This window comes from Capsella rubella, unplaced genomic scaffold, assembly GCF_000375325.1.
Source record: "Capsella rubella cultivar Monte Gargano unplaced genomic scaffold, Caprub1_0 scaffold_1, whole genome shotgun sequence".
NCBI classification, from domain to species: Eukaryota; Viridiplantae; Streptophyta; class Magnoliopsida; order Brassicales; family Brassicaceae; genus Capsella; species Capsella rubella.
Genome location: NW_006238923.1, coordinates 5,336,194 through 5,351,239, shown reverse-complemented (window position 1 = coordinate 5,351,239; position 15,046 = coordinate 5,336,194). Strand labels below are relative to the sequence as shown.

Below are 15,046 nucleotides of genomic sequence, written 5' to 3'. Positions count from 1 at the left end.
GAGAGAGAGAGAGAGAGAATTTAGTTGGAGTTGTTGGTGTAGAGTGATTGCTAGTGTGAAGGATGGTTATAAGTGTAAACAATTTAAATTTCGAAGGTTGGAATCGTATATATGTAGCGAGGCACAAGTTGTACAAGTATCACATGGCCGTGTATATTGTTTTTAGCATACGTACATCTTAATCAATCGTCCACATCATATAGCTACGTACGTACTACGCCTCTCCCTCTCTCTTTAATTTTATGCTTACTTATATTTGTTTACAACTTCGTACGTACGTATAAGCCTTTTGCGATCACCATTAACGGCTAAATTTTATATCTAAGTGGGAGTGGTAATTTAATACCGAACACCAGTTCATGTAATGTTTCATTACATAATACTACTATGTTGCTTAGCAACCAACACTAACCATCGTCCAAATCAGCAAAATCTGTAAGTGTAATTTGTATGAATCCTAAAATCTTTTAGGCAACATGTTTAATCACATGACACAAATTCAAAGAAAAATTAGCAGAATACCTCCATTCATTGTAATTCAGGTTTCTTGACGAATAACGATGGTTTAAAGTCAAGATCGTTTAGTTTATGGGCTTAATTAGGTTTCTTTTTCTTTACCTATAAACTCTTCTCTTTGTGCTGTATTTATAAGATTTTTGGGATGAACTATGATGAACTAAAAACACAATTTTATAGACGCATAGATGATTAATAAGTAAAAACTCTTTTACCACAAACTAATTGGTGATAAATATTTTAAGAAATAACATTATATTCTAATAAAAACGGATAGAGAAAATGAGCTAGTATATTTTTTTGAAAGAAGAATGATGATAAGTCATTAACTATCTAGAAAATGGACTACGAGATCATATAATAAAAAAGAAAAATAATCCTTACAAAATCAATCCAATCCTCTAATACATATGATGATAATTGATAGGAACATCTCGACGACGTAATGTAAATTACCTTGACTTACGAGCTCGCCTCTATCTCTAACAAAGGAAATGATTCAATCCAACAATGTTTTGACGGCTGATGACCCCAATGTGTGAAATATCCATCTCTATGGGGATGTGCGACTGGTGAGTCCCATGCGTCATTCGCAAATTAAATGTATCGATCTATAAGCTGTTGTTGATACTTGATTAAGTGGGAGTACCGTAAATTTACACTAGTGGAATTTTAGAGGATTAAACAACCGAGAAATGATACTGCCACATAAAGAAAACACGTAATAAGCTGCTGGGAAAAGTAGTTGTTCACTCGCGATCAAATATAACAACATACACAGGAGGAAAAGTTATGCATATAATTAGACAGCATGTACAAGTTAAAAGTAAAAGTAAGGACAATAAAATAAGAAAAGGGTGGTCCATGTGTATATATATATATTGTGTAATATAATTAGTGTAGAAGGTTTTGTACTTTTGTCGACCACAACCCACATATTTAGTTGGATACCGTACGTACCGCACAGCAAGGTAAGCTCTAATTGTCGATGTTTAGGTGTCAATCTCATATCTATTTCCTTATAATTTTTGAGCAAACATCTTTAGCTTAATGTGTGTGTGTATGCTTATCATTATTTAATAACACACATATTTTATGGTATATACTTTTTTTTTTTGGTTCCGGGGTGCTAATTTGGTGGTGGTGGCTGGGTTATTCACAGGGTCCCCACTCCCATGAACGATATTTCATAATTTTAGTCTCTTCATTAAATCTTGTTCATATTTGTGTTCGGAACTTGCATGTGATGTTTTATTTTCAATTATCTAGCTATCCCTTTTTTTATTGTTTTCTTTGCTGTAGACTTTTGTCGCTACTTATATATATGGATGATTAATGATAGTAAATTAGTAATACTCAAATGTAAATAATATGGGTATGGTAGTAAAATCTTGAACATGACTAAATTTTTTAAAGAACAAATTTGAATCCGTTACATCCTGGTTACTTATCCTACGGGTGATGATGATACTAGAAGGTTTTTTGGGACGATGGATAGTAAACACAAAACTTTTTGAAACACGAAAATCACGTGATTGAATTGAAATCTCCAAAGGGGAAAATAATTTGCAAGAGGACACCCAAAGGTGTGTTTCCAACACCAAACGGCAAAAGTTTCCTAACAGCGAATTTTACGGCTTTATGAATCTCCTTTTTTGGCACTCTCACTTGCGTACACGTGGTCTCATGTGTGAACCAAATTAGGTCCGATTGAATCAATATGGGCCTAATAAGGCCGTAAAGATGCCCAACATGTTTAAGGTTTTACAGGATTGGCGCGGAGGAGGACAGGTAAGGTGACCAACCCCTCCCGTAATAGAACAAGTGTTGTAAAAAAGGCCTTCGAGAAACACGAAATGCCAACCGTTTCCCTTCAACCGTCAACTGTTCTATTTCACAGGTCATCGTTTTCCTAAAATTCTTAAGGTTTTTTGTTTCGTGTTCTCTCTGTTCATTTCTAAATCTTCTCTCCATATATTCGTTTGTTTTCCATTTTCTAGCTCCTTATAACCGAATCGAGAAGTTACATCTCCCATAATCACAACTCTGAGGCACCTTAGAATTAGTGTTCATTCATTCGAACTTAATTTCGTGGATTTGTTCTCCGTCGTCCTATTGTTTTCTTTTTCTTGGTTCAAATATAATTGAGGTTAGGTTATGTTGACATTTCATACTTATGGTTTACGTCATTCATGATTGGCTATGATTCTGATTAGTCTTGTTCAAATCATTCTTACAGCTTTCTTTAAACTCTGCTTGGATGCAAAAGATTGGACGTTGCTTGTGATGATGGCCTCAAGGGTTCAGCTTTCACCGAAGTAGTGGTAGATTCTCTGTCGGCGGTGGAACATCATCTGTTCATGTAATAAAATTTAGCGGAATATAGTATGTTGCAAGGCTAACAAACGAAGAAGTGCATTGATAAGAGCTTTTATTTGAGAATATGAGTGGTCACAGAGGGAATATAACGTCAAGACCTGCTAGGGAAATCTTCCTAACATCATCATCTCTGTCTTTTTCTTCCTTGTCTTCCTCTGTGTCATGGGATGATGCCATTGAGCTCAAAGAGTCCAAAGCATATTCTGAGGATAAGAGCCATCAGCAGAATGGGGAGCTTTCAAATGCTTCTTCTTCTCAAGGCTCTGAAACATCTGGTGTGACTCATGTCAGGACGCAGCCTGCTTCTTCATCTCAAGGCTCTGAAATGTCGGGGTTGACTCATGTCAAGGTGCAACCTGTTCCATCTCCGCCTTCGTGGTCACGACCAGTTCCTTTGATGAATGAAGGTATACGGAACTACGATCCTGAGAGAATCCCTCAATCGGTGTTTGGCAAGACAGGGGATATGAGTTGGACCGAAGTTTCGAATGAGTCTTTGTTTAGTCTGAAATTTGATGGGTATAGACAGTCAAACGCTCAAGTATCTCCTCAAAGCAATATAAAATCTGAAGATGTTCTGATGACGGGTGAGTTCTTGGGATACTCCCCTGCTCTGCTATCCACCACGCCTGAGGGTGCAATAGAGAAAAGATCTGAAGTGAAAGGAGAAACAAGAGTGGATAGTCGTCATGAACAAAAGAAGTAGAAGTACTCCATGTCAACTCAAGATGTCCCATTGAGCAGTATCCCGAGCAACTTCTATTGTTTATATCACGCACCCCCGAGAAAAATTCAACCTTTTCCCCTTCCTGTTGGTGAGAAAAAGAGTAAGAAGATAAAGAAGACAAGAAAGAGCAAGATGAATAAGAAGGAGAAAAAGAAGAAGAAGAAGAAAACAGAGGAGAAGAAGAATAAGTGTTGCATGTGGTCTTGGTTGTGCTCAGTATTTTCAAAGTGCGAGTGTGACTTTTCCTGCTACAAATGGAGAACGTGTTGTTGCTGCGGCTGCTGCTACAGACGACCAAAAACGACGGTTTTGTAACTTTTTCCCACCTCTCGGCATGCTTCATCGTGATAAATGTGTTGACACCCAAAGCATCATCTCTATACATCCTTAATACTCAGTGTATTCATACAAATATGGTTAACAACTCTAGTTTCTATGCTAGATCTTGATTTGTTCCAGACTCTATTATTCATTATCGACATTACAATATTACGAATACAAGCTGTATTGGAAATTATGATGAGTGGGGTCTTAGTATAAGACAATGGACAAGGCATGGAAGATGCACAATTATTTTGACTTTTAGTTATGTATAAGCTCATCATACCAAACACACTATCCATATAATTTACAAGACATATATACACATACATTCATCAATTATTACAAGTTTTATGATTTGGTTGATTATGTTAGATTACAAGAATAGCCTCAGGGACAGGGGATCCGTATAACGGCTGGAGGGATGAATAATAACTTCTATGGGGTCTTGGACAAAACAAATCATTTTAAAGCGAAAGGAAAAGGGAAAACGTAAAGAGGGCAGAGCCCTTCTCCTTCTCCTTCTTCCTCTTCAAGAAGGAGCCGCAGCCAAAGGTCTTTTCAAGGATTCTTTTCCATGCCCAGTTGATAAAGGAAGCGACTTTATTTTAACCAACGAGATTTATCAATCAGGTAAGCAAAAGCTTGTATGATTCCTAGATTCTTGATTTTTTTTTTTTTTTTTTTCCTGTTTGTTTATTATTAAAACATGTTTTGTTCGCTGTTGATTGGTTCTTTCTTTTGGTTTCTTTATATCTTAGGGTTGGTTAAGTTTGTCAAAGGATCATTGATTACCCTCTGAAAATCTCGAGCTTTCCAGATCTATAGGAGCTCCTGGGTTTGTAAAATCGCTTACTGCAAAATCGATGGGGTGCGATTCTTCCTTTCGATTTTTATGTTTTTGGATTATATGCAGAGTATTGTCGTTTGATTGATTTTTTTTTAGATTTTAGATTCTGGTTGATGAGTTTTGTTCCTGAGTTATATGCTCCTATCCTGATGGATTCATGCCTAATTTTGTTGCTGGGAAGAAGTACGGTTGTTTTGCTTATGCTGATAAGCTATCGCTCAAGTTTTGATAGAAAGATTGATTGTGAAACTACAATTATGTTTGGGCAATGATCAGAAGTTATGGTTTTGTAACAGAGCAGTGGCTGCGTGGCTTGCTACAGAGAACACAGATCAACTCCCGCCACTCTGAAGGATCCACCTTACAATCCCATTGCTCGACCTATTAAGAAACCGAGTGTCTCTGAAGATTTCTGGTCGACAAGCACAGTTGATATGGACAACAACACCTTCCCTTCTCAGGGGAGCTTATCATCCAACCAGACTTTTGATTCTCATTCTGGTGCCAGGAACACTAACGCTCCTCCTGAATTTGTAAATCAAGGTACTTTCTTTGTGGATTTGTGGTAGGAACGTTATGGTATACTCACTAGTGCTCTCTGATGGTTATATATGAAGTGAGTATGCGTGTTTGCAGGTCTTCTTCTTTGGAATCAGACTCGTGAGCGTTGGGTGGGCAAAGAAAAAACCACTAACCTGCCGGATCGCAATCAAGGAGCCAACTTCAAGTGAGTGACTCCATTACACACTATTGTTTTCCAAGGCTAAGGCTGACAATGTTTGAATGTTATCATTTGCAGTTGGAATGCAGCGTCGTATGATAGCTTGCTTGGGAGCAACAAGTTATTTCCCCAACCCATTCCTCTCACCGTAAGTAAATCAAATTTCTGAATGCAGGAAGCTAAAGAGAATCCCAGTCAATTAACTGTGTTGCTGCTGTAATTGTAAACCAGGAAATGGTGGATTTTCTAGTGGACATATGGGAACAAGAAGGTCTATACGACTGATGAACAAGACTTGGAAGACATACATACATACTGGTTCGGGCATTTCCGATTCTTTTTCTTTTCGGTTTTGTTTTTCGGCTCTGAAAGCCCTTGTTGTATCATCTTTCATATGGAATTGGATCAAGAACACTAAGAATGTGGCTCATACGTTTTCACCGTAAATGAGAAATATCTCTTGTTGTACCATCTTTAAGACCAATATTTCGGTTTGACCAATCAGTACCTCAATCTGGAATATGTCTTGTGTATCCTGTCCCACTCACTCATTGATTCCACCTCCCAGCTGATCTTTCAAGACGACATTCCTAAATTTATTGTACTCCACTTAAGTACAAGAAAAAAAGAATATGTAAATGGGCCAATTAACTTGGGCTTTTAAGCCTTTTATCATGTAGAGTTTACAGGGAATAATCAGAAGAAGCATATTCGCCGGTAAAACAGCGGTCACGAACCGGACCTCAACCCCACTCTCCATTCTACTTTATTAAGCGGGAAACAGATGCTTCCTTATCCATCGATGAAGCGTCGGCTACACAGGACACGTGTAGCGTTCAAAGAGGTCTGTCACTAAGCTATCACGTCGTCCCAGTGTAAATTTATCATCCACGCTCTCGTGGATTACGTGGAGACAGAAAAATCAATTTTTAGTTTTTAAATAATAAAAATGGAAAAGAATTAAAAAGAATTAAGACAGAACAGAAGAGACACGCAAACATATCCATTAGGGTCACAACGGTTCTTGCAGCAGCTTATTACCAGAAAGGAAAGAAAGCCGAAATTTTTTGTCTGAAGATAAGAGTTTTAAAGTGGTAGTTTTGTTTCTGGGTACTACTGTGTCAGGTGAAGAGATACGAAGATGGAAAACGCAGAAGAACTTGTCTCCATTGAGCTACCAGCTCCTGCTTCATGGAAGAAACTGGTATTTTCTTCCCTCCTCTTGTTTTATTTTTCACTGTTTCTTGAAATTTCTGCTGTGATTAATTTTTCCCCCCGTCTCTGATGTCGTCTGTGTAAGAAATTATTTCTCTGTTCTGCTTTCTACTCTAGTTAGATTCGTTTGTTTCTTATGGTCTAGGGTTTATGCTCGATTTGGGGGATTTTAAGATAATGTTTTGTTTCGAGGTGGATTTGTGGCTCTCTATGTTGAATTCATGTGGAATAATATAATTAGATGAGAATTTAACGCTTAGGGCTTTCTTGGGGGTCAAATTAGGGTTTCTTTTTTATGAATACACCATAAACCCTAGATTTGGATGGTAAAATTTGGGGGTTTCGTATAGATTTCGTCCTGTGTTGCTGCTAGTGAATGTAACTTTGGTATGTGATTAGTAGAAGCTTGTGTTTGTTTCAGTTTTATCCGAAAAGAACGGGTACTCCGAGAAAGACAGAGATTGTGTTCGTTGCCCCAACGGGTGAAGAGATCAGCTCGCGGAAGCAGCTGGAGCAGTATCTGAAGGCTCATCCTGGGAATCCTCTCATCTCTGAGTTTGAGTGGACGACTGGGGAAACTCCAAGGAGGTCGTCAAGGATCAGCCAAAAGGTGAAGGCAACAACGCCTACTCCCGACAAAGAACCCCTCATGAAGAAGAGAAGATCTTCTCTCACAAAGAAGGACAATAAGGAGGCTGCTGAGAAGAGCGAAGAGGCTGCTGTGAAGGAGAACATGGATGTTGACAAGGATGGACAGAAGGAAAACGCGGAAGCTGAGAAGGAGGAAGTGACAGCAATTGCAGATGCCCAAAAGGAGAATAAAGAGGGTGACAAGACTGAGGTTGAGAAGGAGGGTCAAGCAGAAATTGTAGAGGGTGAAAAGACTGAAGTTGAGAACAAAGAGGGAGAAGTTGTGGCGGACAAGAAAGATCCCATGGAAGTGGATATCTCTGAGTTGGAGAAGAAGACTGAGAGTGGAGCTGAGAAACCTTCCAAAGTTGAAGGCCTAAAGGACACTGAAATGAAAGAACCGCAGGAAGTTGTTGCTGAGGGTGATGGAGAGAAGAAGCCTACAGAGGAAGAGACCGAGAACAAGGGCAGTATGACAACAGAAGCTAACGGAGAACAGAATCTTGATGCAGATGCTGAAGCAAATAAGGAAAAAGAATCCAAAGAATCTGATGCAAAGAAGACAGAAGCTGAGGCAAACAAGGTGAATGAAACTGATGAGAAGAAGACAGAAGCTGAGACAAATAAGGAGAATGAAACTCAAGCACTTGATGAGAAGAAGACAGACGCTGTAGCAAATAAGGAGAACGAAACCAAAGAATCTGATGTTAAGAAGACGGAAGCTGCAGCAGAGGAGAAGAGTAACGACATGGAGGCAGAGGACACAAACAGAAGCTTGGAGACGAATCAAGTTCAACAGGGAGCTGCAGCTTCCGTTAGCTGTTAAAACTTATATCGTTCTGTACAGAGCACAGAACGTGAAGAGTTTGTTGTGATTTCAGGTGTAGCTTTAACATTATGAGTGGTTGTTGTATGTGTTGGTAGATCTAATGTCTATGTAGTTCAGTTCATTATCATTTGACGTTTGTACGTTTGTACTTTGTTGTATTATTAATGTTAGGCATTTAGACTGTTTCTTTTTCACATACTTAGATGAATGCAGAGTGACGCCAAGTCATCAAAAGTCGAAGATCACACAGCCGAGTGATTACAAAAGAGCAGATCTTACGAAGCATGAGAATACATAGTTAAATTATTCAGGTAAAACAAAACAAAGTGAGCTCATCGTTCACAAAAGAGCAGATCTTAGGGAGCGTATGATGTCAGTAAGAGAGACAACTCCTTGAAGCAGACCCTGTTGGTCCATCACCCACACTCTGTGCACTCCTCTGGTCACCACTTTCTCTATGGCTTCCTCCATCGTTGCGTCCACACCGCAACTAACCATGTCTCTCTCTTTCCCCGCATTTTTCTCAGTGAACTCCAGAGCTGTGAGTGGCAGCCACGTCTGCAACTCCGGCAAGCGACATCCTTTTAAATCCGTGGCCGAAAATGTACCTACAACTTTCCTACGCCTCCCCTGTAATCTCAGAACACACAAATGAAGTAAAATACATTATTCTACATAATGAAGTATATATCTATAATGAAGCCTACATTGATTAGCTGTAGATGATCCTCCAGTGCTACATCAGGTGCGTTAACGATGGGGACAGCGTTGAGCAGAGCACCCTTCATTACGTTGATAGCACTCGAAACAGTTGTTCTTTCTGTGATGGCGTATACGGAATCATTAACGGCTTTGAGATCGAAGATAGAGCGTGAGAGAACAGTCTTGAGGTCGTCAAAGTGATGGTCTCTAAGGAACCTCAAGAGATCCATCTGAGTAAGCATCCTGTAAGCAGAGGCTGACTCAATCAACTCAACTCCAGCAATGGTGTTACTGCTCTCTATGCTGCTCTCCACTGGCACTAGAGCTCGGTGGATCCCTTTGCTAAACACTTCCATGCACTCTAAGAAGCTGGTATTAGGGTTTAGTGTCCAGAGACTGAGTCCTTCGAGGCAATGACCGATGATGGATGACACCTGTGAACCCATCTTGCGATCAAGATCAGAGAGATCAGAACCATCGCCGGCGATATGAGCAAGTATGTCGAGCATGGTGAGGATCCCTATGTAGTGTTTTCTTACAACTCCAGTTTGTTTATCAGACTCCATGATCATGGAACCGCCAGCTCCGATCCAGTGTCCTGGAGGCGCAGCCACAGGGAGGGCGGAGATAGAGTTAGCCACCAATGTGTTCATTGCGTGGGAGAGAGTTGCCGTGTACGGAACCTCCACAAGCCGTCGATTTCCGGCCGTTAGATCTTTGGCCGTGACATTAGTCAGACGGCTGTGATCGTCTTCGCGCTTGTCTTGTTGCATTGTTAGTTGACTAGTGTGTCGTGAGTGGAAACGTGTTGCTTCGCGAGCATTTTAAGTGTCGATCTTGGCTCGAACTTTCATGCTTACGGATCAGGACTGCTTGCGACGATCCAGAGCACGTGGCAATCAGTACTTGTTATTGCTTGTGACATGCAACGCGTGGCATCTCACCAATTTGTGTTTTTTTTCTCGCTACATCTCACCAATTATTGTGACTTTTTAGTTTTTTTGTTTTGGTAAGCGGGCAGGTAAGACCAGAGAAGATAATTAATTGGGCCTTAAATGTATAGCCCATTGATATGTTTAATGACGAATATAGCCCATTTATATGTTTAATGACGAATATAGCCCTTCATCTCACTCTTTTGTTTTTTCTCTGTTAAATTCTATTACACTCCCTCGCGTTCGCGAATGAATCGAGTTGTGAATCCAAGAACGTGGGAAAGAAATCAGTACTGAAGAAACACCGAAGATGGCGAGAGTAATGGAAGTGGCGCGCTTGTGAGTGTCTTCTCTCTTCGTATCTTTCTTCCTTCGTTCGTTTTTCTTCGCTGCATTACTCTCAATGAGCGTGATCGTTCCAAATTTGGTCGACTTCTGTTTGGAGATTTTGTGTGTGTGTTTATGATTCGATCGCTTGGATTTAGGGTTTTATTTCGTATTTCTTCTAAGAGACGAACTATGCATAAACGCTTCCTCTCTTAATTAGTAGTTCGGTTTCTTTATGAGATTGCGGATGTGAATTGATGCAAAAATGGCCTCTCTTTGATGAATTTCATAATGGATATGGATGCAGTTGAGGATATTTGAATGTGGAATGAGATTAAAAGATATGGTGTTTGTGCGAATCAGCTAATTTTATTAATTGGTATGTCTTCTTGCATATTAGTGAAGAGAATGGATTTGAAGAACCCAATAATGGAGAAGAAGTTTCATGGGATGATCTGGAGAGAGAAGCTGCTAGTAATATATCGTCTAAAAGAACCGGGAGATCTCACCACCACGACTCGTCTAGAAAAGGTATAAGCGCAAAGGGTTCTTAAAGTAAAGTTTGTTTTGAGTTATGTAGGTGGTGAAACTTTGATAAAGGCTTGGCAATGTTATCTGTTTTGTCATCATGCTTAAGTAAGTGATGATGTTCTTTGACAAAGGTGATGATGTTACAAAGCATAATATATTTGTTTTGGTCAGGTGAAGAACTTTCTGGAGACTTGTATGAACTGTGGAGGCAAGAACAGAACAGCATAGCTGCAAGACTAGACAAAGAGCTTAAATCCAGGTGGGAATTGGATGAACTGATTGAAGAACAGCTGAGCAGATACCAGTCCCATTACTACAAATCCATGGTTTCAACGTCCTTAAAGGATGTCTCTAGCCTCGTCCTGCCCACGTGGCTACCGCCTCATGAGCTTGCTGCTGTGGCCTGGCTTGGAGATTGGCGTCCGACCTCCATTCTTGACCTTGTCCGCATTCTGGCAGCTCAAAATCCCTCCTTCTCTCTGTCTGAGTCGAGTGAACGTGTACTCTCTCAGCTTCTCCGTGAGATACGCATTGAGGAGGCCGTTATCGATGAGGAATATGCAGAAATTCAAGCCACTTGTGTTCTGCACCTCCCCTTTTCACCACTCTGCAGTACACGGTCGCATGAAGAAGCTTTGCGTTCTGTGCAGGAGCTGTTTGGGAACATCCATAAAGTCATCTCAAAGGCACAACGACTCAGGTTTGTTTTTCTCTCCATCAAAATATACCTGACACCAGTAGATAGATAGTTGTTAATGTCTTAGTCTTGTTGAGTTAAGTGAAAGCTTTGGTCAGCAGATATGAGAGAATGTTGCGATGGTTGGCAGGTATAAAGTGTTGGAGCTGGTGATGAAGAAGCTGCTGAATCAAACAGATACAGCCGAGTTTGTGGTCGCATTTGCAGGGATTCAAGACGCCATCCACCAGTTCGGAGAGCAGAAGAAGCTAAAAAGGTTGTACCCGGCAGTTCCTTCACCTCTGAAGGGATCAGGATCATCCAGTTGAGAGCTTTGTCGGAGTCCCAATTTCAGAGTAAAACTAAAATGCTGTGATCTTGAATCTGCCTGTTAGGAACTTGTGTCTTTTCATCAACTCATATATGTCAGTTACTTTAGTATGAAGGAACATGTTTCACAGTCATAGACCACTATATGCTCTGGAGTCAGTGGTAATGTACAGAAGTAAGAAATACAACAATATTGACATTTTTAAAACCTGTTCTTGTATATACGTATATATATACAACATTCAGGCTCTTCTTCTATTTGTTGATTATTTGTATCCCCCTATTAACAGGCTAATTTACATCATAAGTTGTATTGAATATGGAAAGTTTCGTATTACCCACAAACATTAGAAATATAAAAACTGGTTACTGAAGGATGTTTGCACTAACAATGGAATATTTTGGAGAGTAATACTTGGGTTCTACCCCATTCCACTGTTATCTGATCTTATTCTTGCCTTTCCCCTCTGTGTGAAGCTTTATATCTTAAATGCTTTTACTCTTAAAAGCACTAAAGTTACTTGAATATGTTTCTCATTGGATCTTCCAGTCCAGTAGGTTTCTTCTTACTTCTCCAGTTTTCTGTGTAGAGTTCTATAAGCCCTTTTTGTCTGTATTTTTTGTGCTCCTTTTGCTGGAGTTCATTACACAGTGAGACTTTATCACATGATCTCACATCATTGCCTAAGCGCTCAACTGTTTGTGACAATGGAATCTTTTAGTCTTCAATCATCTTCTGTCTCTATTTGCAAATAACTGCGACTATGCTACTTGAAGTTTTGTAATTATATAATGACAGTAACAGGGAGAAATGGAAAAATAGAAAAGAAGATATTCTGGATTAAAACTGTTTTCTAGAATGTGCTAATGCAGAGTTGTGATCCTTTCCAGCTACACATAATCTGATCCTGTGAAAATTGCTGTTGAGGGAGTTGAGAGGTTTAGGAAAGAAAACTGTGATCTTATTGTTGTTGACACCAGTGGTCGCCATAAACAAGAAGCTTCACTCTTTGAAGAAATGCGTCAAGTTGCTGAAGCAACGGTATGCGCTCTTGTCTTGAAGTCTTTTGTTTATAACTGGTTGATATTTGAGGCTTTGATCATGGTCTTTTCACTTTACAGAAACCAGATCTTGTCATATTTGTTATGGATAGCAGTATTGGTCAAGCTGCATTTGATCAAGCTCAAGCATTTAAGCAAACTGTTGCTGTTGGAGCTGTAATTATTACTAAGATGGACGGCCATGCCAAGGGCGGTGGTGCTCTTAGCGCGTATGTATCATGTGTACTCGAAATGGTCAAGATATTGCAGGGTTTTCTCGTTATATAAGTGAATCTGAGCCATTTTCATTTTTTTAGTGTTGCAGCTATAAAAAGTCCTGTGATGTTCATTGAAACAGGAGAGCATATGAATGAGTTTGAAGTGTTTGACGTCAAACCATTTGTCAGCCGTCTCTTAGAGCAACTCCACTCATAGTCTATGTCTTGGGTACTTAACATTAATTGGTTAATTAAATTCTAATTAAACTAATAAAAAAATTCAATTAGCAATGTTAAAGAAAAAAAGCCTTCCACTAGAGAACCTTAATAGAGGGTACTTAAGTATTATTATAATATATTTATTTCAAATTTTAATAAATTAATAAATAATGGAAATTAACAATATAAAATTAAAATTACATAGATTACACTAAAAAGAAAAATAAATATTTAACAAAATTCAAAAATTAGAAACATATTATACAAAATTGAAAAATTTAAATTATATATATTACATTCGAAAAAAAGAAACATATTTTACATAATTCATAATTGGAAACATATGATATAATGCATACTCAAAATTAAAATTGGAAACATATGATACAAAAGAGGAAAATTAAAATTACATAATTCAAATATATTACATTAAAATTAAAGAAACATATTTTACATAATTCATAATTGCAAATATATTACATAACAATTAAAAAGACGTACATAAATTGCAATAGAGTAAATGGGAATTGAGAAAAGAAACGAACTTGGGTCTATTGTCGGGATGCGCCGAATTTTTGCCAAATATGCTCAACCAAGTCTTTTTTTAGACGTTCATGCATTTTCGTATCACGGACGTCATTTCGAATGCCGATCATATTAGTGAGATTTGTTGGGATATCTCTAGAATACGATAAGTCCACATGAGAAGTTCCGCTTCCTTCTTGCTGATAGAACTCGGAGGGATCGTAAAAACCGTATTCATGTCGTTCGTCTTCAACAATCATGTTGTGCAATATGATACACGCTCTCATTATTTTTCCGATTTTTTTCTTATCCCAAAAAAGGGCGGGATTCTTAACAATTGCAAAACGAGCTTGTAAGACTCCAAACGCACGCTCTACATCTTTTCGACATGATTCTTGACATTCAGCAAAGAGTTTGTTTTTCTGACCTTCTGGAAGTGTAATTGATTGAATGAAAGTAGCCCATTTGGGATAGATACCGTCGGTGAGGTAGTACGCCATTTTGTATTGTCGTCCATTGACAACATAGGTAACTCTTGGAGCTCGAAACAAAGAGGCAACCAACATAAGCTAATCCCTAGCTAACCTGAGAATGATCTGATAGAGACAGAGAAATGGTGTTATTAAATCAGTCACTTTCTTGTTCTTCTCACTCTGTATATTTTCGCAGCTGAAGACTCCATCTCCATCTCTACAAAAAAAGGACCAAAAATCGAGTTCTTAATTGAATAAGTCATATATGAAAATGGTAATCTTTGTTTCTAAAACTAGGCTCTGAGATTAAACATAAACCCTAGATCCCAATACAGATTGTTAACCCTATCACTCATACCGATTTAATTTATTCACAATCGGACTAGAAACCCTAAAAATTCCATACCCTCAAGCAATGAAGTAGAAGGACATGCAGAACACTGGAGATGAGAAAACTCACCTTCTCAGACCGATGTGCGAAGGTAGACCTCGCTGTTCCCTTGCGCAGTTCCCTTTCGTAGTGGCTATCAGACGCCGTTCCCCCACGCAGTCGTTATCAGACCTCGTCGGATCCGAATCCACACTTCCACCGGATTTTCGATTTCCACCGGATTTTTGATTTCCACCGGATCCAAACTGATATCGATCTCACAAACGAAGAACTCGCATCTTTTACTATGAAGAACTCAAACAATTGAAGGTTAATCGCTTGATTTTGCCGGAGAGAAGCCAATCGGTTGTGCTTTCGCCGCAGAAGGTCGAGAGAGAAAAGAGATTTTTTGTTCGGGGAAGAAGAGAAAAATGGGTGAAAAAATCTTTTTTTCTTTTTCTATTTTTTCAACAGCCAATCAAAGATCGCCACGTTACGGTACTTAATGGTT

The 15,046-nt window shown here is 39.1% G+C and overlaps 4 protein-coding genes across 8 annotated transcripts; 3 read left to right on the top strand and 1 right to left on the bottom strand.

Annotated features, from left to right (window-relative positions):
• The first annotated feature begins 2,862 nt into the window (after positions 1-2,862).
• LOC17897095 lies at positions 2,863-6,027 on the top strand. Of its 5 annotated transcripts, none has more exons than XM_023790191.1 (7): positions 4,421-4,576; positions 4,705-4,814; positions 4,897-4,976; positions 5,095-5,336; positions 5,430-5,520; positions 5,593-5,662; positions 5,746-6,015. In XM_023790191.1, exons 3-7 carry the CDS (start codon positions 4,951-4,953, stop codon positions 5,797-5,799), a joined length of 483 nt encoding a protein of 160 aa, XP_023645959.1. In that variant the 5' UTR covers positions 4,421-4,576; positions 4,705-4,814; positions 4,897-4,950; the 3' UTR covers positions 5,800-6,015. The 5 variants fall into 5 exon arrangements, 4 of the variants coding, with proteins under 4 accessions (XP_023645959.1, XP_023645958.1, XP_023645960.1 ...); XM_023790190.1 differs by having other exon boundaries at positions 4,890-4,976; XM_023790192.1 differs by lacking the exon at positions 4,897-4,976 and having other exon boundaries at positions 4,422-4,576.
• A 470-nt stretch (positions 6,028-6,497) lies between these two features.
• On the top strand, positions 6,498-8,371 carry LOC17899767 (methyl-CpG-binding domain-containing protein 10). The gene is made up of 2 exons (XM_006305088.2): positions 6,498-6,718; positions 7,151-8,371. Exons 1-2 carry the CDS (start codon positions 6,656-6,658, stop codon positions 8,183-8,185), a joined length of 1,098 nt encoding a protein of 365 aa, XP_006305150.1. The 5' UTR covers positions 6,498-6,655; the 3' UTR covers positions 8,186-8,371.
• A 72-nt stretch (positions 8,372-8,443) lies between these two features.
• On the bottom strand, positions 8,444-9,807 carry LOC17898952 (SNF1-related protein kinase regulatory subunit gamma-like PV42a). Its single transcript, XM_006304613.2, has 2 exons — positions 8,896-9,807; positions 8,444-8,818 (listed from the first exon to the last, which is right to left on the bottom strand). Exons 1-2 carry the CDS (start codon positions 9,661-9,663, stop codon positions 8,528-8,530), a joined length of 1,059 nt encoding a protein of 352 aa, XP_006304675.1. The 5' UTR covers positions 9,664-9,807; the 3' UTR covers positions 8,444-8,527.
• Positions 9,808-10,036: 229 nt separating this feature from the next.
• LOC17899608 lies at positions 10,037-11,966 on the top strand. The gene is made up of 4 exons (XM_006303615.2): positions 10,037-10,164; positions 10,553-10,683; positions 10,855-11,383; positions 11,511-11,966. The coding sequence occupies exons 1-4, from the start codon at positions 10,136-10,138 to the stop codon at positions 11,686-11,688; spliced, it is 867 nt and encodes a 288-aa protein (XP_006303677.2). The 5' UTR covers positions 10,037-10,135; the 3' UTR covers positions 11,689-11,966.
• The last annotated feature ends 3,080 nt before the right edge of the window (positions 11,967-15,046 follow it).

Coding starts and splice junctions, on each gene's coding strand:
- LOC17899608 (XM_006303615.2), top strand. CDS start 10,136: ATGGCGAGAGTAATGGAAGTGGCGCGCTT. Junction 10,684..10,854: donor CCACGACTCGTCTAGAAAAG/GTATAAGCGCAA, acceptor TGTTTTGGTCAG/GTGAAGAACTTTCTGGAGAC. Junction 11,384..11,510: donor TCAAAGGCACAACGACTCAG/GTTTGTTTTTCT, acceptor GATGGTTGGCAG/GTATAAAGTGTTGGAGCTGG.
- LOC17897095 (XM_023790191.1), top strand. CDS start 4,951: ATGCCTAATTTTGTTGCTGGGAAGAA. Junction 5,521..5,592: donor AATCAAGGAGCCAACTTCAA/GTGAGTGACTCC, acceptor TATCATTTGCAG/TTGGAATGCAGCGTCGTATG. Junction 5,663..5,745: donor CCCAACCCATTCCTCTCACC/GTAAGTAAATCA, acceptor ATTGTAAACCAG/GAAATGGTGGATTTTCTAGT.
- LOC17898952 (XM_006304613.2), bottom strand. CDS start 9,663: ATGCAACAAGACAAGCGCGAAGACGATCACAGCCGTCTGACTAATGTC. Junction 8,819..8,895: donor ATCATCTACAGCTAATCAAT/GTAGGCTTCATT, acceptor CTGAGATTACAG/GGGAGGCGTAGGAAAGTTGT.
- LOC17899767 (XM_006305088.2), top strand. CDS start 6,656: ATGGAAAACGCAGAAGAACTTGTCTCCATTGAGCTACCAGCTCCTGCT. Junction 6,719..7,150: donor CTGCTTCATGGAAGAAACTG/GTATTTTCTTCC, acceptor TGTTTGTTTCAG/TTTTATCCGAAAAGAACGGG.